At 44.9% G+C, this 25,633-nt stretch overlaps 1 protein-coding gene across 2 annotated transcripts in view; it reads right to left on the minus strand.

Moving 5' to 3' along the window:
* The window catches only part of LOC144766590 (cell adhesion molecule CEACAM8-like), an 82,066-nt gene that overhangs the window by 17,768 nt on the left and 38,665 nt on the right, over positions 1–25,633 (minus strand). Inside the window, exons 3-5 of one of the 2 annotated variants that reach the window (XM_078650383.1) lie at positions 21,461–21,754; positions 15,945–16,229; positions 1,723–1,842 (exon numbers count right to left, since the gene is read on the minus strand). In XM_078650383.1, the coding sequence (XP_078506509.1) occupies positions 1,723–1,842; positions 15,945–16,229; positions 21,461–21,754 (699 nt within the window). The remainder of the gene's footprint in view (positions 1–1,722; positions 1,843–15,944; positions 16,230–21,460; positions 21,755–25,633) is intronic. The other variant, XM_078650384.1, reaches the window with a different exon arrangement.

Raw genomic sequence — 25,633 nt, forward strand, 5'->3', positions numbered from 1 at the left:
ATAGTTCAGGAGACCAATAACAAATCACAATTATGCGATTAATCAATTGCAAACAAATTTCACTTTACAACAGAAAAAAGAAAAGCAGGAAAAAGGGGATAAAGAAAGGGGAAGGGAGACATAAATCAACACTGTCAACAAAAGATTAAAAGATATATCACAAATTTATTATAAATAGTGCGCTCAAACAATATACTTGTTGGTTTATACAAAAATGAAAGACATATAAAAGAAACCAAACATGTGGCAAACCGTAATTATGTTATGGGAAAAAGGGTACAACATATACAACACTTATGTGTCCACTGAAATTTATAAGCCACAGGTGCGTCGACGGCGTTTCAACCACAGTCAAAAGTTTGCGGTCATCTTCAGGACAGAAACCTTTCATTGAGCGTCAAAGTTTATTTAAAATCCAGGCAGGAACATTCACATTCGTATTTTGTATATATACACAAAGGTTTCCAATTTTGGTTTATACAAGGGCAATTCCCATTCCGTATAGGTCAAATATGACTGAAGTTATTCCACTGGGATATAGTCAGGAGAAAAAACGGATTTTCAATCCTCCATCAAGGGCTTATCAATAATGAGCCTGTTATAATGGATTAAACACAGGTCGCGAGGATCCTGCTGCCACGGTGATTTCCAAAGCCCTTGATGGAGGATTGAAAATCCGTTTTTTCTCCTGACTATATCCCAGTGGAATAACTTCAGTCATATTTGACCTATACGGAATGGGAATTGCCCTTGTATAAACCAAAATTGGAAACCTTTGTGTATATATACAAAATATGAATGTGAATGTTCCTGCCTGGATTTTAAATAAACTTTGACGCTCAATGAAATGTTTCTGTCCTGAAGATGACCGCAAACTTTTGACTGTGGTTGAAACGCCGTCGACGCACCTGTGGCTTATAAATTTCAGTGGACACATAAGTGTTGTATATGTTGTACCCTTTTTCCCATAACATAATTACGGTTTGCCACATGTTTGGTTTCTTTTATATGTCTTTCATTTTTGTATAAACCAACAAGTATATTGTTTGAGCGCACTATTCATAATACATTTGTGATATATCTTTTAATCTTTTGTTGACAGTGTTGATTTATGTCTCCCTTCCCCTTTCTTTATCCCCTTTTTCCTGCTTTTCTTTTTTCTGTTGTAAAGTGAAATTTGTTTGCAATTGATTAATCGCATAATTGTGATTTGTTATTGGTCTCCTGAACTATTGTTTGGAATACTTCTTATAAAAATCCGACACCGATTTATACAAATAAAGTTAATTTGTATATTAATTTAGACACCAAATGAATGAAATAGCATACACATAACTGGAGTTATGGATTTTAGAAGCAATATTGAATAAATAAAAAATAATTCATGAAAAACATAACATTGCGATCGATGGGAAAAAGCACTGTTGACAATCCACCACTACGTGGTCGAGTTACGTGGAACACTTGCAGGGTTCAGGTAGGGAGGGTCCTAGGACCAAGCCACGACAGTCAGTATAATTTTATCGAGCCCGGGGAGTTGTGACACAAGTAAAGCAAATTATTAAACACAATTCTACACATCATAGGAAATGTAAAAGGCAATTCCTCCATGCCAGTCTGTAGATTTAAACGTACATGAAAATGCATATTACACATTGTTAATGATGCACAAAATATAAATCTTAGATACACTTCCACACTTGTGATATGAGCAAGTCTTACCGGCTTTCTTTCGTAGGCAATAATACACATTGAAGGACAGTGATAGGAGTAGGAGCGCAGCGGTGACTGCGATACACGAGATGAGGACGTAGTCAACTCCGCAACTCTCAGCGACAAGATCTGAAAGAGAAAGCACAGCAGACACTCAGAGACAGTATCTGAAAGACAAAGCACAGCAGACACTCAGAGACAGTACCTGAAAGAGAAAGCACTTGCAACACTCAGGGACAGTACCGGAAAGAGAAAGCACTTGCAACACTCAGGGACAGTACCTGAAAGAGAAAGCACTTGCAACACTCAGGGACAGTACCGGAAAGAGAAATCACAACAGACACTCAAGAGAAAGCACAGTAGACACTCAGAGACAGTAACTGAAAGGGAAAGCACAACAGACAATCAAGAGAAAGCACAGCAGACACTCAGAGACAGTATCTGAAAGACAAAGCACAGCAGACACTCAGAGACAGTACCTGAAAGGGAAAGCACTTGCAACACTCAGGGACAGTACCGGAAAGAGAAATCACAACAGACACTCAAGAGAAAGCACAGTAGACACTCAGAGACAGTAACTGAAAGGGAAAGCACAACAGACAATCAAGAGAAAGCACAGCAGACACTCAGAGACAGTATCTGAAAGACAAAGCACAGCAGACACTCAGAGACAGTACCTGAAAGGGAAAGCACTTGCAACACTCAGAGACAGTACCTGAAAGAGAAAGCACTTGCAACACTCAGGGACAGTACCGGAAAGAGAAATCACAACAGACACTCAAGAGAAAGCACAGTAGACACTCAGAGACAGTAACTGAAAGAAAAAGCACAACAGACAATCAAGAGAAAGCACAGCAGACACTCAGAGACAGTACCTGAAAGAGAAAGAACAAACACTCAAGAGAAAGCACAACAGACGTGCAGGGACAGTACCTGAAAGAAAAAGCACCGTAGACACTCAGAGACAGTGCCTGAAAGAGAAAGCACAGCAGACATTCACAGGCAGTACCTTAAAGTCAAACCAGAGCAGGCACAAGGAAGAAGTATATGAAATACAAATCACAGCAGACACTCAGAGACAGTATCTGAAAGAGAAAGCACTGCAGACACTCCGAGACAACACTTGAAAAACAGAGCACAGCTACATTCCGTGACAGTATCTGAAAAACAGAGCAAAACAGGCACTCAAAAGTAGTACCTGAAAGAGAAAGCACAGCACATACTCAAAGGCAGTATATGAAAGACAGAGCACAGTAGACACTCACAAATAGTACCTGAAAGAAGAAGCACAGCAGACATTAAGAGAAACTACCTGAAAAGTAACACATAAAAGGCACTTATAGGCAGCACCTGGAAGAGAAAGCACAGCACATACTCAAAGGCAGTATCTGAAAGACAGAATACAGGAGACACTCACAAACAGTACCTGAAAGAGAAAGCACAGCACAGACTCACAGGCAGTACATGAAAGACAAAGCACAGCAGACACTCACAAATAGTGACTCGCTCCTTCCTCACGGGCTGAGGGGTCGCTCCCAGTGTCCCTCCAGACATCTGGTATCCCAGCGTTTCTTGCCCTCTAACTGTTTGCGTTGCTCTGTGCTTGTGCTCACTTTATTGATTGCATTGGCGCTCTGTGGCTGTGCTCGCTCGCTGCCTGTTATCTGATTGCATTGGCGCTCTGTATTTGTGCTTATTTTACTGATTGCATTGGCGCACTGTGCTCATTTTACTGATTGCTTTGGCGCTCTGTGTCTGTACTTCATTCGCTGCCTTTTAATTTCAGTCCGCCTGCTCGTGGTGTCATTGTGTCCGCTTCCCTAGCCTTACCAGCGCGTTTACCTGTAGCGATCCGCTGTGCCTCCCCCCTCCGACTCCATTTTGTTTGTTGTTCTCGTCGTCCTCGTGTGCCCGCCCCGCCTCCCAGCTGAGACGCCCTCCCACTATCATCAAATACCTCTTCTCCCCCTACAAGCGCCGTGACTCGCTCCTTCCTCACGGGCTGAGGGGTCGCTCCCAGTGTCCCTCCAGACATCTGGTATCCCAGCGTTTCTTGCCCTCTAACTGTTTGCGTTGCTCTGTGCTTGTGCTCACTTTATTGATTGCATTGGCGCTCTGTGGCTGTGCTCGCTCGCTGCCTGTTATCTGATTGCATTGGCGCTCTGTATTTGTGCTTATTTTACTGATTGCATTGGCGCACTGTGCTCATTTTACTGATTGCTTTGGCGCTCTGTGTCTGTACTTCATTCGCTGCCTTTTAATTTCAGTCCGCCTGCTCGTGGTGTCATTGTGTCCGCTTCCCTAGCCTTACCAGCGCGTTTACCTGTAGCGATCCGCTGTGCCTCCCCCCTCCGACTCCATTTTGTCTGTTGTTCTCGTCGTCCTCGTGTGCCCGCCCCGCCTCCCAGCTGAGACGCCCTCGCCCCTCCCCTTCCACCATCCATATATGACAGCTGTTCCCGCGCGCAGCGATCACGCGCAGCGACCGCGCCCAATCCGCGCCGAAGGTGCGCCAAAGGTAGGCCCGTCTACGCCCGTCCGCGCCTGGACCGCGCCCAGCGCCAGACCCCCTGCCCCTCGCGCTGGCCAGCCCCCCCGCGTTACCTACGATACCGCCACCCTCCTAGCCCTTAACCCCGGTCGCGCCCCCAACTGCGTCCAAGCCGCTCCTGGACGCACCCATGGACCGTTCTCCTGCCTCTCCTGCAAATTTAGCGGCACCAACAACATCTCCGCTACGACCACACCACAGATTCCCGACCCCAACCACCTACAATGCATCCTGCTCAACACCCGCTCGGTCCACAGACACGCCATCGACCTATGGAACCTACTAGACACCATCTCTCCAGACATCGCCTTCCTAACGGAAACATGGATGAACGCCTCCTCCGCCCCTGACATCGCCATCGCTATCCCTGATGACTATAAGATCACACGCAAGGACCGCACCGACCATACAGGAGGAGGAATCGCTATCGTCCATAAGAAATCCATCCGCATCTCTACCAGCTCCGACGCCAACCTCGCTAACTCCGAACACCTCCACTTCCAGATCCACATCGACCCCAAGACAACTCTCAGAGGCACTCTCCTCTACAGACCACCAGGACCCCGCGCAAAATTCAGTGAAGACATCACGGACTTCATCACCCCTCACGCGCTCCCCTCCAAAGACTACATCCTTCTGGGAGACCTCAACTTCCACCTTGAAAAGATCAACGACCGCAACACCGCCACCCTCTTAGACAACCTCGGCAACCTCGGACTTAAACAACTGGTCACTTCCCCCACCCACATCGCAGGTCACACACTCGACCCCATTTTCACCTCCAGCAACCATGTCTCCTTCAGCCACACTACGGATCTCATCTGGACTGACCACAGCTGCGTTCACTTCACCTACAACAAGCCGAAACCCATCATCCACCTCCAACCAACTCTGCAAAGAAACTGGAACAAAATCACCACGGATCAGATCTCCACATCGCTCCTTCAAACCTCCCCAGCCCTCTCTTCTAACGCCAACGAAGCCGCCTCCAACCTCACCCTTTGGCTATCCAACACCGCCGACACCTTAGCACCACTGAAAAAACGTCAACACAAACTTGGCAACAAGAAGGCCTCATGGTTCAACGATGATCTCAAGAAGTCCAAGAAACTCTGCCGCTCCCTTGAAAAGGCCTGGAAAAAAGACCCATCCACCAGCAACAAGGACGCCTTCAAAAGCGCCACCCGTACATACCACCAACTGATCCGAAAAGCCAAGAAAACAGCATTCAAGGATCGACTCGACAACAACGCCCACAACAGCAAGGAACTCTTCAACATCGTCAAGGAATTTTCCAACCCCTCGGCCAACTCCAACGACATCACCCCCTCTCAAACCCTCTGCGACTCCCTAGCCTCTTTTTTCCACAACAAGATTGCTGACATCCACAACAGCTTTGACAACCAACCCGGAAGCCAACCCACCCTACCATCTGCTGACCATCTTCCCCCCGTAAACACCCTTAACGCCTGGAACCCAATCTCCACGGAGGACACCATCCGCCTGATGAACTCCATCCACTCAGGATCCCCCACAGACCCATGCCCTCACCACATCTTCAACAAAGCAGACTCTGTCATAGCTCCGCACCTCCGAGACGTCATCAACTGCTCCCTCAACTCCGCCACCTTCCCGGAAGACTGGAAACACGCTGAACTCACCGCCCTTCTGAAAAAACCAACAGCAGACCCCACCGAACTCAAAAACTACCGCCCCATCTCGCTTCTTCCATTCCCGGCCAAAGTCATCGAAAAAGCCGTCAACAACCAGCTCGCCACCTTCCTCGAAGCCAACAAATCACTCGACCCCTCACAATCTGGCTTCCGAGCCAAACACAGCACTGAGACCGCCCTCATCGCAGCAACAGACGACATTCGAACTCTACTGGACAATGGAGACACAGTCGCCCTCATCCTCCTCGACCTCTCTGCAGCCTTCGACACAGTCTGCCACAGCACCCTTTTACAACGCCTCAGAAACATCGGAATTCAAGGAAAGGCACTGGAATGGATCACCTCGTTCCTCACAGGAAGAACCCAGAGAGTCCGCCTCCCACCATTCAAGTCCGAAGCCTCTGAAATCATCTGCGGCGTACCTCAAGGATCCTCACTCAGTCCCACCCTCTTCAACGTATACATGAGCCCCCTCTCGACCATCGCCCGCCAACACAACCTCAACATCATCTCTTACGCGGATGACACTCAACTAATCCTTTCTCTCACCAAGGACCCCAGCACTGCCAAAACTAACTTACACGAAGGAATGAAAGAAGTCGCCGAATGGATGAAACAAAGCCGTCTGAAACTGAACTCAGACAAAACAGAAGTGCTCATCTTAGGTTCATCCCCCTCTGCATGGGACGACTCCTGGTGGCCGGAGCCCTCGGAAAAGCACCCATCCCGACAGACCACGCACGGAACCTTGGCGTCATCCTGGATTCTTCACTCTCAATGAACAGACAAGTCAACGCCGTATCCTCTTCCTGCTTTAACATTCTTCGCATGCTCAGAAAAACATTTCGCTGGATCCCCTCCGAGACAAGGAAAACAGTCACCCACGCTCTAGTCACGAGCCGACTGGACTACGGAAACACCCTCTACGCAGGTACCACCGCTAAACTCCAGAAGAAACTACAACGAATCCAAAACGCCTCAGCCAGGCTCATATTAGACATCCCACGAAACGAACACATCTCTGGTCACCTTAAAGACCTCCACTGGCTACCCGTCAATAAGAGGATCACTTTCCGACTGCTTACCCACGCACACAAATCACTCTACGACATCGGTCCAGATTGCCTCAACTCTCGACTGTCCTTCTACACCCCCTCCCGCCAACTTCGCTCTTCCAGCCAAGCCTTCGCCACTGTACCTCGCATCAACAAGACCACCATGGGAGGCAGATCCTTTTCATACTTGGCTGCCAAAACATGGAACTCACTCCCCGCCTACCTTCGCCTCACCCAGAATCACCTAGCGTTCAGAAAGCAGCTTAAAACGTGGATATTTGACAAATAATCCTCCTCCCCTTCCTAAGCGCCTTGAAACCCTCTGGGTATGTAGTGCGCTATACAAATTTTATGACTTGACTTGACTTGACATAGTATCTTAAAGTGAAAGCACTGGTCTAAGAGAAATTAAAGCAGACACACTGAGGCAATATGTCGAATGCAAGAGACAGAACCTGAAAGACAGGACACAGCAGACACTCTGAGGGAGGACCTGAAAGACAAATCATAGCAGATACTCGGAGGCAGTCGGTGAAAGATAAATCCCAGCAGACACTCAACAAACACTCAGTGGGAGTACCTGAAGGAGTAAGCACTGCAGACAATCAGATGCTGTACCTGAAAGAGAAAGCATAGTAGACACACCAAAGCAGTACATGAAATACAAACTACAGCTGACACACTGAGGCAGAACCTGAAAGTCAAATCACAGCAGACTCACTGAGAGAGTGCATGAAATACAAATCACAGCAGACAGACTGAGGCAGTACTTGAAATACAAATCACAGCTGACATACTGAGGCAGACCTAACAGACAAAACACAGCTAAAACACTCAGGCAACACCTAAAAGACTAATCACAGCAGACACATTGAGGCAGAACCTGGAAGACAGACCACAGCAGACACATTGAGGCAGAACCTGAAAGACAATTTGCAGCAGGCACACTGATAAAGTGCATGAAATACCAATCACAGCAAACACACTGACAGAGTGCATGGAATGCAAATCACAGCGGCCACACTGAGAGAGTGCATATTCTCCAAGGGAAACAGCCATTACAATGCAGTCATTACAATGCACTACCGTTATAACACAGCTGTTAAAATGCAACTGCATTTACATCGCATGCCATTACAACGCAGACATTACAACCCATGTCAGTAAAACACATGCCATTACAACACATGCCCTTACAATGCATTATAAGGTAAGTAAAGGAATTTTTTTAGTTTTTGGGTTGGTATGGGTTTGGGGGTACATGGGAATAGTAATTTTTACCCCTACACTATCCAACACTTACCCTACTGTTTCACTCACTGGAGTGGGAATAGTACGTTTTATCCCTACACTATACAGCACTTACCCTACTGTTTCACTCACTGGAGTGGGAATAGTACGTTTTATCCCTACACTATACAACACTTACCCTACTTTTGCACTCACTGGAGTGGGAATAGTAATCTTTACACCAAAACTCTACAGCACTTATCCTACTTTAGCACTCACTGGAGGAGGAATAGTATTTTTTATCCCTACACTATCCAACACTTACCCCATTGTTACCCTAAAAGTATTATGAGTTGTAATGGTATGCGTAGTAATGGTATGTGTTGCAATGGAATGCGTTGTAAAGGTAGTTTCTAAAATTGCTTTGTAATAGCATGCGTTGTAAAATCATGCGTTGTAAAAGTAGCTGCAATGTAAAAATCGTGTTGTAAAGGCATGTGTTGTAATTGTTTGTGTTGTAACGTCATGTATTCAAAATCCAAACCATAGTAGACACACTGAGGGAGTGCATGAAAATCAAATCACAACAGACACACTGAGGCAACCCCAAGAGACAAATCACAGCAGACACACTAAGGCAGCACCTATAAGACACATCCCAGCAGACATTCAGCAAAGAACTTGAAAGGGAAAGCACAGCAGAAACTCAGAGGCAGTACCTGAAAGACCAATTACATTAGTAACAGTGAAAATAATTAGAGACAGTGTAGTGCCATAGAGCATGACATGCCACTTGTAGTGAAAATGACCTAAGAGAGACTGCACTACCAGAGACTATCTGACACTGTGCCAGACACACACCATTGTCACTTCTGGAGTCTCTCACAAGATGACAGCAGAGGATTAGGCCACCAAAAGAAGAGGTGTTTCTAAAAACAAAATCCCAGTGCCCTATTCACAAAGGCAAGTTTGCCGGTAGACCCTCCGCACGCAGACCTATCCACATATACCAAGGCCGAGATATCCTTCATCAGAGATCTATAGGTTCGAACTCAGGTCTGTAAACCATGAATACTGTTCTAATCGTCTTTTATTCAGTAAGAATAAAATTCTCAAAGAGCTATTAAATTCCTCTATCCTCTGGATCCCTTCTCACAGGAGTTTTGTGAATTATCTGCTATGCATTTTGTAGTGAGAATCTACATAATTTATCGATCCTTTCCTTCTTTAAAGGAGAATTCCTCAGCTTCAGCCACTCATCCTCTGGTGCCTGCTGTTCGTTTCTCAGGTTTTAAGTTTGAAGCTCCGTAAATAATTCTAAAAGTTGTAGATACAGTGAAATCAGGTTCTCCGGATGATCCATGTCCCACGCAAGTTTTTAATTTGTTGAATCCTATGACTAGTCTAGTATTTTTATAACTGGTTTGCAGTGGTTTATATATCTCTTCTATCTGGTATGGTGTCTTCTCATTTGGAAAAGTTTCATATTGTTCCTCTGCTAAAAAAATGAGACTACTCAGTAACTACCACCCAATCTCACTGCTGCCTTACTGGGCTATGATTACTGATAAATGCACAAAAGATTCTAATGAATTAACATCCCGATGAGTCAGGTCAATACAGCGGAGTTTTTTGTCTCTTCTTATGTTTATTGTGTATATTTTGTATATGTTTTTGTATATTTTTTTATTTAGTAGGATATGATTCTGTGTATATATTGTATTGATAACTTTTATTGCTTTTATTACATAATAAAAAATGAATTTGTATTTTGAGCTAATCACGTTTTTGAGATAACTTAATGATCAAGAGGTATTTGCATTCATAACCATTGGATTTTCTCTGTGATGACTTTGAGTAGAATCATGCAGTGCGCATGAATGAATTTGATTAGTACGTTTTGAGCAATTCAAAGGGTATTACGAATTTTTACTTGTTACTGGTACCCTGTCCCTTGGATAGTTGGGCCATTTCCTATTCTCTTTATATATAGACAAATGCAAAAAGAACCGATGATGGACGGAATGCTGAACAAATTAAATATTCACCCCCAGTCAGAGATCTAGTTACATTTATAATTTCTTTGCTCGTCACACCATTTTAGTTTGGACCCAACCATATGCAAATCAGTTTTGACCCTGCTCCCCATGGGAAATGTCCAGCTGTTAACTAATATAGCTTTTAAAACTACTGGTGCTCAATTTTCTGATTATATTCCCACTATATCTCTTCTAACCTCTGCCTACGCTGGATTGCTATTGTTTCTTTTGGGGTATATTCAGTCTATGTCCTTTATCAAATGGCGCCTCAACCATTTCACTTTAGAAATCCCAACAGAACCTTCTCCGTCAGCCCAACTCTTGTCACTTTCTACGTTATGCTCCTTGATGCTCTAATCAATATTGCGATCCACTGTTTATCAATAGTCTCTATTTGATCTGGCCTTTTTTTACAGGGCTATCCTCAAACGTTTTGCCTTCTTCCTCCTATTTTTCTGATCTGTTTATGCTGGTTTTAGGACCCGGGGCACATTACCACTGCTGCCCAGTGCTAAGGTGAAAGTGCATTCAGTGTAAGATGTATTGATGATTGGTTTATCCATGATTAGCATATCTGATTTACTAGTAAGTCCCTAGTAAAGGTTACCAGGGATACCCAGAGCCAGTTAATCTAATGCTGCTAGTGGGCCTGCAGCGCTGATTGTGCCACCCACACAAGTAGCACTTAAAAAATGTCTCAGACCTTCCATAGCAGTATCTGTGTGTGCAGTTTTAAACTAGCCAGGTGGAAACCTTCCCTTTTACTACATGAAAGTCACCCCTAAGGTAGGCTCAAGGCAGCCCCCTGTACAGGGTTCAGTGAATTTAAAAGGTAGGACCTGTACTTTTGTGTTTTACATGTCCTCATAGTGAAATACTGCTAATTTCGTTTTTTACTGTTGCACGGCCTATCCCACCCATAGGGTAACATGGGGTTTTCCCATTAGGAGCAGACAGAGATTTGGAGTTTTAGGTCTCTGAACACACAATTTATGAATACATCATTTGGTGAAGTTGTTTTTTAAACTGCGCGTTTGAAAAAAAACACTTTTAGAACGTTGGAATCGTTGTGCTTTACCCATTCTGCGCCTCTGGCTGTCTTTGAAATGGGGAACGCCCAAAATATAGAATCCAAAATATCTACAGGACAGAATATCGACTCCAAAACATAGATAGGCCAGAATATCGAATCACCAAAATATAGTTAGTCAGAAAATCAAGATTGAGGTAGGAAATATCGATTTCCATAATATCGAATTTAAAACAGATTTCGATAACATCGATTTTTTTTTAGTGTTATGTATGGTAGTATATGTATCAAAATTATGTATTTTTTTGTAATGTATGGTTAATTTTTTTAAGTAATGAATGTTATGTAATTTAATTTTTGAGTAAATTAATTACGTAGCTGGTTGTGGGTTTCTAGGGGAATAGGGTGGGAAGTAATTTGATTATAGTACATTAAATATAAATTTGTATTCATATGTATTGATAATTAATTGATTGATAATTAATTCTTAATTGGTAAATAATTTGTATTAATTGATAAATATGTTAATTGTATTATTTATTATTTGGAGCGGGTTGTGGGTTTATAGGGGAATAGGGTGGGAAGTAATTTAATTGTAATAAAGTAATTATTTATTTTCATTTATATGTATTGATAATTAATTGCTTGATAATTAATTATTATTTGGTAATTATTTTGTATGAATTGGTAATTATTTTTTATTAATTGATTAATTGATAATTATGTTAATTGTATTATTTATTATTTAGAGCGGGTTTTTGGTTCATAGGGGACTAGCGTGGGAAGTAATTTCATTGTAATGAAGTACATTTTTTTTATGTATTGCTAATTATTTGTTTGATAATTAATTATCAGTTGGTAATTAATTTGTATTAATTGGTAAATAATTATTTGAATTGGTAATTAATTTTCATTAATTGGTAATTGTTTTTAATACATTTTTGATTGGTCTTGATAATTAATTTAATCTTATTTTAATATTAAATCATTACTTTCCCTACTGTTGCACTCTCTGGAGTGGGAATAGTAATTTTTACCCCTACGCTATCCAGCGCTTTCCCTACTGTTGCACTCACTGGAGTGGGAATAGTAATTTTTACACTCCCGCTATCCAATGCTTTCCCTACTGTTGCACTCTCTGAAGTGGGAATAGTAATTTTTACTCTCCCGCTATCCAAAGCTTTAACGACCGTTGCACTCACTGGAGTGGGAATAGTAATTTTTACCCCTATGCTATCCAACGCTTTCCTACTGTTGCACTCACTGGAGTGGGAATAGTAATTTTTACAATGCATCGACTCACAGCATCTGTTTCTTCGACGCATTGCTGCAGAAGATCGACACCTCGCCACTGCCAGCCCTGATGCGTGGTTCCTGATTGGTGCATTGACCATGACTTTCACTGCAGGCCCCAGCTCGCAGTCACTGCGTATCAGAAAAATTGCTGCAGCGTGAGTCCAGAGCACCATGTCGCCGACTTCTATGACACCCACTCCCACTTCAATGCAGCACCTGCTTGATGCTGGGATATCCGCACAGCACCGGCTGCGAGGTTAGAAAATAGATGCTGCCCCTGCATTGCTGCTGTCACATTGATGCAGCGCATCTGGATTTTTGAAGCATCGTCTCTAGGTGCCCATTCTTCATCGACACCACATCGCAATAAGGAACCGAGGTCTTGTGTCACATCATCTCCCCTTTCAATAAGGAACCAATGCATCACCTCCCCTGCCTAGTAGTAAGGAACAGACGCATCACCTCCCCTGTCAGTAAGGAATGCATCACTTCTCCTGAGAAGTAAGGAGAGACGCATTGCTTTGCTTTTCCAGCACCTCACCCCCTCTGCGCCTGCTTCTTCTTTGACTTTTGACGCATCTCATGTACTTTATACTGAAAGAAACGCATCCATTGATTTATAGGAACTAAACTTGCTTAATCTTTGAGAAGTGATATTCTGAATTGTTATGCTGGATTTTTGTTGTTTTAGTATTTTCTTTTCTCTAGATAAATATTGACTATTTTTCTAAGCTGGTGTGAACTCCTTTTGTAGTCTTTTCACTGTGTAACTATGCATGTGTGTACAAATACTTTACACATTGCCTCTGAGATAAGTCTGACTGCTCGTGCCAAGCTACCAAGGGGGTGAGCAAAGGTTATCTTAGCTGTGTCACTCCCTTACCCTGACTAGAGCGAGGGTCACTACTTGGAGAGGGTGCCAACCACTGCCAACGAGAGACCCCATTTCTGACAGTTTCCAATTGTATTGCACGCTTAACGCAATTGATACCTAAATTACTCTTAGATTAGATGAGACTGGGACAGCCACCTCCACAAATGTCTGTGTGGGACTAAAAGTGATGGGTAACTGGATGTCTTAACAAAAGTTTGAGGCTCAAGTCAGACATGCTAGAGGTGTTGAATTCAGGTGGTTACACCTCCCCAGGCCAACTCCTGGTACCTGCGCAGAGAGTAGGCCATCTTGAGGCTCTCTTTGACTGCACTCTCTTCTTCCAGAGTTAGATGGGTGTGATTCTATCTTCTTGTCTTCTACATCTGATGGTGCTATAGTAAATTCATTCCTTCTTACTTCAGCTTACTCACTTTCCTTTCATGCAAGCTATCGCTGGAGCCCCAGCGGACTACCTGCAATGTCTCTTCTTTGGAACTTCCAGCTCATTATGTCCAACGACTTCAGCTAATACAGAATAGTGGTGCTTGTCTGCCCTAGAACCCGCCTCGACACGTATGCACTTTCTCAATGGTCCTTCATTTACTTGTCTTTTTCACCAATACTCTCCCTCTAGGTCTCCTCCTTCATCTGCCGCATTACTTCTTCAAGTTCTCAGATTAAGCAAAGCCCTTCAAAAGGATCTTCTTCTGCATATCAGATGTCAAAGCCAGAAATGAGCCCGTGCTGGACCTTTGGTCTCAGACACACCTTACCAGATTTAGGAAGCAGCTAAAAAAGAGATGGCTGTTTCACACTATTTAGACTTGCAGGCCTAGGCTTGAGTCTTCTGGAATGAGGGTCCTGCTACCAGGATGCCTCTTCTGTTTGTCTTTGGCACCAGCATGCACTACAAAACTAATAAATAAGTAAATTAAATATGGTAGATAAATGGAGTGCACCATTCCCCCAGATTACATTTATGAGTGTACACCCCCTCAAACGAGGGCGCGGTTATTCTAATCCAATCACTGAATTTAAAAAAAATCTGACTTTTTGTGAAGCTGTCCGGCAACAGAGCAAAAATCTCTGTGTCCAAAGTAATATAGAAAAATAATATATTATTTGTTGACTTACTTAAAAAAATAATAACAAAACAATAAATGCTTTCCTAACTTCTCGTCTACTAGGACTATCAAACTAACAAAGCACAACATACCAGCTCAAAAATTTTGCATCCTATTTTCAGTTGAAGTTATATATTTAAATAGTTTTGTTTTGCAAATAATTTATATGAATTACTTTGTTAAATCTCACTCCTTAGAGAACCAGTTCCAAGTTTTGTTGCAACTTATGTTTACATTTTTTTTAAATTAATTTAAATTATCATCTAAATTAAATTACAATTAATATTTACTTATACTAAAATATGATTAGCCTTTTTTACAAACAATATTCTAGTGTAACGAATATTTAAAAATAAACATTAATTAAAATATATATTTTTTTCATGTTTATGTTATATTTGTTTGTGTATGTCCTGAGTGCTTTCTGTACCTCCATTGGTTTTCAGGATTGCGTATTGTAGTACCCATGCTTTGCCATGTGTAGTGCTTGACTTACTCCAAGGTTTTAGTAAATAGCATTTACGCCTGTTTTATCATTAGTAGGACTGCACTAGATGTGTATTTTGTGAATTTCAACTGTGTCCGCCATTTGTGGGTGTGACCATTGCAATCCATGAACGCATATTTAAATTTCCATAAACTCCACCCATTTATGGGCAGTATTTTTCATTTTCTGACCACTCCCCCTTGTATCTCCCACATTTTTTCTCTACTAAAACCTGCACCTGCCTGTGAAGAGATCTCTGCACTTGGGACCGAGAGCTCCCTACAGAAGGGTTCAGAGCGGCTGAGTTCTCCAGCCTGAGGTCTGTGCATTGCCTCTTGGAGTAAGTAAGCGGGTAGTGCAGATTAACCCTTTCTACGCTTATGACAAGGTCAGCTCGTCATGAGCGTTACCTGCGCTATGCGGATGACGAGCTGACCTTGTCACGTAACGAGGGGATTTTTAAAATCGCAGCGCGCAGCGGGAAAACCGCTAGCGCGCATGCGGTTAAGGCCCCAGGCCGTACTTGATTATGACTAGTTCATAACTTTAAATGAAACATTTATGCCTCCTCACGGGTCCCTCGAGAATACCAAATCAGTGATCCTGTGCACAAAATTAGTAATGCGGTGAATATCCACTATTTGGCGTGAAGGTTTCCAGGTGCAACCACAAGGGTCTCCTCGGAAAGGAGAATTTCCAATTAGAAATTATAAGGGACTCATGGTGAACAAGAAGGCATGGTATCTTGCAGAGAATATTTGACAGGTAACTAGAAAAGGCCTACAAAAAAGAGTTGGGTCCACAATGGCCATACAAAGAAAGAGAGAGGAATAATCTGACAGAGATGGAAGAGGAGATGGACACGTTTCTACCTGGGTAAGACTGCACCAGGAGCGTCAGTCCCTTGAACCTTCTGCCTGCCACATTCCGCGCTTCGCAGCCATAGAAGCCGGAGTCCACCGGGGTCAGGTTCTTGATCAGTAAAGACCCATTGGGGAGGAGCTGGTACTTGTTCTGCTCGCTGGTCACAAAGCTCTCCAGGCCTTTAGTCCAGTTGCGAGAGGCCGGAGGGTTGGCGGAGACTGGACAATCAAGCTGCAAATCCCCTCCAGAGGTGGTCTTCACCAGGGTGCTGGGCATAGTGATATCTAGGAGGTCTGAGAAGATAAACAACTTTTGAAGTGTGCCTCCTATCTTTAACAGAATGATCTTATGTTAGAATATAGGATTCTTAGGGTGTGATAGAGATGGAACAGGCCTCAGATCCCAGAAGGGGAATACCTTGTCAACTATAGAAGCAGATTTGGAGTTGTCAACATCCATAATGTAAAGGCTTTTGGATTTCTTGCAACAATTGTTGCCCTCAGCATACCATTCTAATCCTAGAAGCAAGCATGCAATGGGAAGCATCCCTCTCACTTACCACTGAAAATTCTAGTTCAGGGCCATATATTATATAAAACAGCCATGAGATGAAAAAAACAAACTGCATAGTTTTTTGTTTTTACAAATTCGTGCATAACTTGTTTACCATAAAAAATTGGCATCAGTTAAAATGCTGTAAATATTGTTTATGAATCTTGAGATTATTATTTTTTTTTACTTTTGAAACTTTTAAAAGGGAAGCTTATTTGTTAAAAAAAGTACCACAATACTTTCATAACTGTTAGTCACACAACCGCAGGTTTTAACTTCTAAAATAAAGTTTTACTTTAGAAAGACATATCTTAGCATCCATTATCACTTCCTTGAAGAAGAAAGTATTTCTTTCTCTGGGAAAACCTCACCCTTAATGGATGCAGTTTGCGGTGGGACAGAGGTCCTAGTTTGGGTTTGTAGGAATTTAGGGCCTCATTTATGAGGCCGTGCGTCACTTTTATGTCTCCGGTGCGTCACTTTTTGTGTGAGGCACCAGCACCTTAAAAAAATTATCTTGTTGCACCATATGTACAAAGTGACGCATCTAGGTAGATGCGTCACTTTGTAAACCCCTGCGCCACATTATACCTGCGCCAGGTATAATGTATGCAGGGGGGCGTTCTGACGCAAGAAAGGGTCATGGAAGTGACGCAGTGAAATCTATTAGATTTCACTGCGCCACTTCTAGGACGCAAATGCGTCAATTTCTTACACCTGCCTCACAGCAGGTGTAAGGCTGACGCAGGTCCTTTCACATGGGGCTTGCCCCATGTGAAAGGACACATTGCTGGAGTTGCGTCACTTTTGTGACACAGTCCAGCAAGGCGTCACTTTTGCGCTTACAGATACTTCAGAAATACTGACGTATCTGTAAATCCTTGCGACATGATGCGTCATACAGTAAATATGATGCTTTCACGCAGCGATGCATCACTTCTCATAAATGAGGCCCTTAGAGGTTAGGGTGAGATAAAGTCCCCACCCTTCTTCGCATTTCGTCAGGTCAAACCTGCCAGAATTAAAAAGTGGACTAGGGTACAGGATTTACTATGACATGCAGATTGTGTTGTGGTGAGCACCAAAAATCCAAGTTATTCTTAAATAGTCATAATAGGTGCAGTTTATTGCACTTGATAAATTCCAAACCCGGGGCAGTCAATAAATTGTGCCTCCCCTGACCCACTCATACTCAGGCCTGATTCAGAATTTGGAGGACCTGATGTTCCCCCACAAATATAGGGGAGCACCCTGTCTGCCAGAATGACAGTCTGACAGGTAGGTTTAGAGTAGGGTGGGGTGTCATGCTGGTGCTGGTTGCGTGTCCGCTGCCTCTGCCAAGGAACCCCCTACACCGACAGCCTGACAGACTTGGGGTAGTTTGTGTGAATACATCAGACCACCCACCCAACTTTGAGAAGATGGGCTCACTTCTTCTGTCTCTTCTGGATCACCAGTAAAGGCAACAAAATCAAGCAGGAAAAACCCTCAGGAGACAGGGACAGGGTCATTTTCCAGAAGGAAGCTCCCACTTTGGGAGTTTGTTTTTAGAAAATGAAAAAGCTTGCTGAGGGGTCAAAGGAAGCATGACAGTCACAGAAACCTTCTTAGCGTCATCATCACTGCGGATCCTCTGAGGGCACAGAGAGCCCTACCAGGCGGCCAGAGGTCTCTAATTATGGCGGTGGTCCACATGAGGAGCAACAGACACTATCTGTGCCCCACTGCGGGTGGTGGTCCACATGAGGAGCAACAGACACTATCTGTGCCCCACTGCGGGCGGTGGTCCACATGAGGAGCAACAGACACTATCTCTGCCCCCCTGCGGGCGGTGGTCCACATGAGGAGCAACAGACACTATCTGTGCCCCACTGCGGGCGGTGGTCCACCTGGGAGCGACGGTCACTATCTCTGCCCACCTGCGGGTGGTGGTCCACCTGGGGAGCGACGGTCACTATCTCTGCCCCCCTGCGGGCGGTGGTCCACATGAGGAGCAACAGACACTATCTGTGCCCCACTGCGGGTCGTGGTCCACCTGGGAGCGACGGTCACTATCTCTGCCCACCTGCGGGTGGTGGTCCACCTGGGGAGCGACGGTCACTATCTCTGCCCCCCTGCAGGAAGCAGGCCACCTGGGGAGTGATGGTCACTATCCTTACCCTACTGCGGACGTGGTCCACCTGGGAGCGACGGTCACTATCCTTGTCCCACTGCGGCGGTGGTCCACGTGGGGAGCGACGGTCACTATCTCTGCCCACCTGCGGGTGGTGGTCCACCTGGGGAGCGACGGTCACTATCTCTGCCCACCTGCGGGCGGTGGTCCACCTGGGAGCGACATTCAATATCTCTGCCCCACTGTGAGCGGTGGTCCACCTGAGAGCGACGGTCACTATCTCTGCCCCACTGCAGGCGGTGGTCCACCTGGGGATCGATGGTCACTATCTCTGCCCCCCTGCAGGAAGCAGGCCACCTGGGGAGTGATGGTCACTATCCTTGCCCTACTGCGGAGGTGGTCCACCTGGGAGCGACGGTCACTATCCTTGCCCCACTGCGGCGGTGGTCCACGTGGGGAGCAACGGTCACTATCTCTGCCCCACTGCCGGCGGTGGTCCACCTGGGGAGCGACAGTCACTATTTCTGCCCCCCTGCGGGACCGACAATCAATATCTCAACCCCCGGCGGGTGGTGGTCCACCTGGGGAGCGATGGTCACTATCTCTGCCCCCCTGCGTGCGGTGATCCACCTGAGTAGCAACAGTCACTATCTCTGCCCCATTGCCTGGGGAGCAATGTTCACTATCTCTGCCCCCTTGCAGGAGGTGGTCTGCCTGGGGAGCAACAGTCACTACCTCGGCCCCCCTGCAGGAGGTGGTCTGCCTGGGGAGCGACGGTCACTATCTCTGTCCCACAGCGAGCGGTGGTCCACCTGGGGAGCGACAGTCACTATCTCGGCCTCTCTGCAGCTGGTGGTCCACCTGGGGCGCGACGGTCATTATCTCTGACCTCTTGCGGGTGGTGGACCGCCTTCTAAGGCCTGTCTCAGGCTGTTAGCCTTTAACTATGAGTTCAAAAGGGCGAATCAAAGCTCTTGTAACTATGAGTTCAAAAGGGCAAATCAAAACTCTTGTATTTGAATGGGGTATTTCCCTCACCCTTACTTTAAACTATGCAAAACCACACAATAGGGACAGGGTACACAGGTCCCCATAAACCATCACAGAGATGGTGGCCAGCTAGGGCCAACTGACCATCATTTCAATGAGTGTCTTTAAATAAAGTAAACTTATTTTTTAAATGCATCCCATTTTCCTTAACGGACAGTGGGATGTTTATTTCTTGATTTGTCAGATTGAAAATTGTCTGTGGTTTCCTGGACCACTGTTTACGCTCCTATTAACTTTCTTTACATTCCCAAATGGGAAGGGTCCCTGGGACCCATTCTTACTACTGTTTTCAATCCCTACAATTGGACTAAGACTCAAGTAACCATGATTTGTTAGCAGGAATGAGCAGGGAGAGAGGGCTGATGCCTGGGATTCTGGGAGCCTCTGCCAGCTGTAGGTCTCACCTCCGCAATCTTTGGACAAGGTACATAACAAAAGGAAGGACTACCCTAGTGCCCATCATAGCTGTGCTTGGGTTCTCAATGATCTGATTCTCTTTGATGTGCCTCTTATATCTTTGCTGTGGTAATCAGTAATGCAGTGCTCAGTGATTTGCCTCTAGTACTTGTGCTGTGGTTCCAGTGGTGTGATGCTCTGTGAGGTGCCCATCATTGTTGTGTTGTGGTTCTCTATGAGGTTCCCATTGTAGCTGTGCTGTGGTTCTCAGTGATCTAACTCTCTGTGAGTCTCCCATTGTAGCTGTGCAGTGGGTATCAGTAATGGAGTGCTCAGTGCTGTGGGTACCAGTGGTCTGAAGCTCTCTGAGGTGCCCATCATAGCTGTGCTGTGGTTCTCAGTGATCTAGTTCTCTGTGAGGTTCCCATTGTAGCTGTGCTGTGGTTCTCAGTGATATAATTCTCTGTGAGGTTCCCATTGTAGCTGTGCTGTGGTTCTCAGTGATCTAGTTCTCTGTGAGGTTCCCATTGTAGCTGTGCTGTGGTTCTCAGTGATATAATTCTCTGTGAGGTTCCCATTGTAGCTGTGCTGTGGTTCTCAGCGATCTAGTTCTCTGTGAGGTGCCCATTGTAGCTGTGCTGTGGTTCCAGTGGTGTGATGCTCTGTGGTGTGCCAATTGTAGCTGTGCTGTGGTTCTCAGTGATCTAATTCTCTGTGAGGTTCCCATTGTAGCTGTGCAGTGGGTATCAGTAATGGAGTGCAGAGTGCTGTGGGTACCAGTGGTCTGAAGGTCTCTGAGGTTCCCATCATAGCTGTGCTGTGGTTCTCAGTGATCTAGTTCTCTGTGAGGTTCCCATCATAGCTGTGCTGTGGTTCTCCGTGATCTAATTCTCTGTGAGGTTCCCATTGTAGCTGTGCAGTGGGTATCAGTAATGGAGTGCTCAGTGCTGTGGGTACCAGTGGTCTGAAGGTCTCTGAGGTTCTCATCATAGCTGTGCTGTGGTTCTCAGTGATCTAATTCTCTGTGAGGTTCCCACTGTAGCTGTGCAGTGGGTATCAGTAATGAAGTGCTCAGTGCTGTGGGTACCAGTGGTCTGAAGGTCTCTGAGGTGCCCATCATAGCTGTGCTGTGGTTCTCAGTGATCTAATTCTCTGTGTGGTTCCCATTGTAGCTGTGCAGTGGGTATCAGTAATGGAGTGCAGAGTGCTGTGGGTACCAGTGGTCTGAAGGTCTCTGAGGTTCTCATCATAGTTGTGCTGTGGTTCTCAGTGATCTAATTCTCTGTGTGGTTCCCATTGTAGCTGTGCTGTGCTTATCAGTTATGCAGTGCTCAACGTTGTCCCCCTTGTACTCATAGCTGTGCTGTGGCTCTCAGTGGCGCTAACAGTAGGACATGACACCCAGGGTCTTACAGTAGATCTGAAGCCGGAAGGGCTGGCTGTTGCCAACGCTGCTCTGGTTCTGGACTCTACAGTTGAAGCTCTTGTTGTCGTCGGATCTGTGGACAGGTGAGATGACCAGCACCGACTGGTCCGCAGACAGGTTATACAGCCCTTCTACCACCAGAGGTATGCCGTCCACCATCCAGGAGAAGCTGAGGTTGCTCTGGGGGGTTTCTGGGGTACAAGCCAGGCTCAGGGAGTCCTGGCCATCGAGGTAGCCGTCCTTCACTGGGTTGGCAGAAATGTTAATGGGGATGGTGTCATCTGTAACAGAAAGGATAGGAAAGATGAGCAATAGGAGCGGCTCGGGGTATGGGCGGTAGGGCTCTGCCCCACACACATTGCGAAATCCTCAGTCTGCACCATGGAAGCTGGCACTGCACAGTGTGAAGTCTCTAGTGCCTACCTGGGACCTTGGCACTGCCACAGCTCCACTCTGAGCCACTTGGACATGTGAAATACCAGTGAAAAAGACTGACACCTGGATAATGTCCATCACAAAGTCCACACTAGTGTTACTGAGGTCTCGTCAATGAACAGAGGGGTTCCTTAAACTAGGCTCTGGACATGTCACTGGACAAAAACTGTGAAGCGCCTTTTGCTGACTTTGGGACATTGTCACTGGATGTATATCGTGAAATCCCTAATGCTGGCTCCAGAGCCGGCCATGGTAGCTTGTTCAATTCAACATACTGGTGCTAGAGCAGATCCCTGCGATACTGTGTAAATCTCAGCGGTCATCTGGACCTGGTCACTGGTTATCGTGACACTCTTACTGATGGAGCACAGACCTGGTCACTGGTTATCATGAAACTCTTACTGATGGGACACAGACCTGGTCACTGGTTATCATGAAACTCTTACTGATGGCACACAGACCTGGTCACTGGTTATCATAAAACTCTTACTGGTGGCACACAGATCTGGTCACTGGTTATCGTGAAACTCTTACTGGTGGCACACAGATCTGGTCACTGGTTATCATGAAACTCTTACTGGTGGCACCCAGACCTGGTCACTGGTTATCGTGAAACTCTTACTGATGGCACACAGACCTGGTCACTGGTTATTGTGAAACTCTTACTGCTGGCACCCAGACCTGGTCACTGGTTATCATAAAACTCTTACTGCTGGCACACAGACCTGAAAACTGGTTATAGTGAAACTCTTACGGATGGAACACACAGACCTGGACACTGGCAATACTTACATTCTAACTGGTGGCACACATACCAGGTCACTAGATATAGTGAAATTCCTAGTAGTGGCTCACAGACCTGGACACTAGTTATAGTGAAATTCCTAGTTGTGGCACACAGAGCTGGACACTGGTTATAGTGAAATTCCTAGTGGCACCACACAGACATGGGCATTGGTTAAAATGAAACTCTTAGTGATGGCACACAGACCTGGACACTGTTTCTAGTGAATATCCTAGCAGCGGCACAAAGACCTGGATAATGGTTATTGTGAAATTCCAAATGGCAGGACTCAGACCAGGACACTGGTTATATTGAAACTCTCGCTGATAGCAGATAGACCTGGGCATTGGTTATAGTGAGATTCCTAGGAATTGGAAAAAGATCTGGTCACTGGATAGAGTGAATTCCTAGTTGTGGAACGCCAACATAGACACTGGATATGATTAAATTCCTGGTGGTGACCTGGACACTGGTTATAGTGAAATTAATAGCTGTGGCACACAGACCTGGACACTGGTTATAGTGAAATTCCTAGTGTCAGGACACAGACCTGGACACTGGTTATAGTGAAATTCCTAGTGACGGCACACATACCTGAACACTGATAATTGTGAAACTCTTAGTGATGGCACACAGACCTGGACACTGGTAATAGTGAAACCCTGGTAATAGGAGTAGGACAATCATATCCTTATCTTTAAGATTGTTTCAAGACTCAATGCCTTTTATTTTAATGGTATGGAATGAGTGGGGTCAAAAAGAGTTTTTTAAGAACCCTACTGTAATTATAAATATTATGCAATGTTGTGATCGATTTTGAAGTATTTTAGGGAATATTGTAGCACTGTAATATTGTAATATATTTTAGTTTGTAACCTTTGTGGCTAGGGAGACATAATGTACATACTATATTTGATATATGCATTTTATTTTTGACACAGGCACACATGATTATGTGCTATTCCTCATAAAGAGACAACTATTACAAAAAGTCCTGATGAAGGTGGTGCTATATCTGTGTGCACACGGAAACGCATCAACGCTCCTGTGATGTTAAATCCGAGGAACTATGGAGTCAGAAATCTTTCTATATGATATGACTGCGATATAGATTCAATCGAATTAATGTTTTGCTGATAATTTTTAATATGTCACTTGTCTCTGTTATGTTATGTTATGTTAAAATACATTTATAAAGCGCACATACACCGAGGAGGTTTCTTGGCGCTACCATGTCTTCAGAACCCAAGTTTGAGCTCAAAATTAGAAGGCTTGGCAAATTAGCCAGGTTTTAAGACAACTTCTGAATTCAAGAAGAGTGTCACAGAAGCGTATGTCGGAAGGGAGAGAGTTCCAGAACATGGGCGCCAGGACAGCAAACCTGGCACCACCAGTGCGTTTTAGCCTGTAGGAAGGTGACGATAGCACCTATTTTTTAATTGATCAATTATACGAATAGTTTTTATGAATTGTGGACAGAGTTTGCTGTCTTTTTAAAGAATTGTATTAGTGATCTTTATTGATTTAAAATTGAATACATTCCTTACTGTTGGAACAGCAATCTGCAGCCATTCAAACCGCGGCCAATTTTGCCTCTGTGCGAGAACCCCGTGAGGAAGCAAGTATTGCAACCATCGGCTGGTGCCCTGGAGGAAGGTGTCCCCGAGGTCGTCAGTGTATTGCCGAACCTTCCACCTCTATCGACGTTGGAGGTATCGAAAGGCGTTCCCCTCCCGGAGACTTTTGTTCTTGACTTTCCATTCATTTTGTGGTCGTCTTCTCCTTTTTTGGTGACTTTACGACTCCTGGGCAAGATACATTGGGACTGTCCATTTAAGAGGGAGAGCTCTTCTGCGTCTGAAGTTCTTGCGGACTCACTGCATACGAGTTGCCATAGCTTGATTCTTGATGACTCTCTTCCCCTCTATTACTCTTTTGTGTGCCTTTGGGTCTCGCTGGGGGGGGTTGTGTGCTGATTCGGAAGGGCCAAGGTTAAGATCAACTAGGTCGGGACGGGTTAGAGTGGCTTTTACGGGTATTCGACCTGCAACTGATTGATCTAAACGGCTGGGCGGTGTATTACGGTGCCCCCTAATTTCTTCTATAAGTGTTGTCATACGTGGGTTTTTAGTGATAGGGGGTGTCTGTTTTTGGCGGGGGGATTAAAGGGGCTGGGAGCCCAAATGGATATGCCCTCCTCCATTCTTTTTCCTACTTTTGGGGTTTTTAGTTATTAGGGGCGACTGGCACGCTGCTAGTGGGGTTAGGCTGTAGCCATTTGCAGGGGTGCAGGGTGGGGGATTGGAACGGGTTTTTTTTATTTTGCCTTTTTTTATTTCAATGGCCTTTTTCTTTCCTTCCCTTTTTCTTCCTTAAAGGATCAGTATAGCTCATGAATCATTAGGATTCTTATTGTGTACTTGTATTTAGTGCCTATGCTTTTATGATATCCTGATTCCCGGGTGGGCAGGCCCTGAGAACTGGCGCTCAACATTGAATGTATATTGTATTGTCGTTTGCATCGATCCATATGCTTTGGCGCCAATGTTCCATTATAGCGGTTCTTACGTGCATATCCTGTCTCTTGCCCTGTCCCCCGTACTCTTCTGTTTGATTGTATGCCACCTGATCCCTTCTTAACTAATATAAAATGGAACCTCTGTCTCATCCTGGTACTCAGTTGTGCATTCTAATACAAGTTCTATCCTGAATCGCTGCCGGACCTCAGGGCTGTCGGCTAATGAGCTGTGTCGTATTGTGATATATGGGGTCTTAAATTTTGTTTAGCAGCCGGCCCCTGCGGTTGTAGGCCCATGCTTGTATTATTATTGAATGCTACAATAAAGGTTTTTTTAAAAAAATTGAATACATTTATGTGCCTTTTATTTTAATTTGTGGTTTTTATAATTATATTTGGGGGGTTTTGAAAGTATACATTCAT

Source organism: Lissotriton helveticus, chromosome 7 (genome assembly GCF_964261635.1).
Source record: "Lissotriton helveticus chromosome 7, aLisHel1.1, whole genome shotgun sequence".
Lineage (NCBI taxonomy): Eukaryota > Metazoa > Chordata > Amphibia > Caudata > Salamandridae > Lissotriton > Lissotriton helveticus.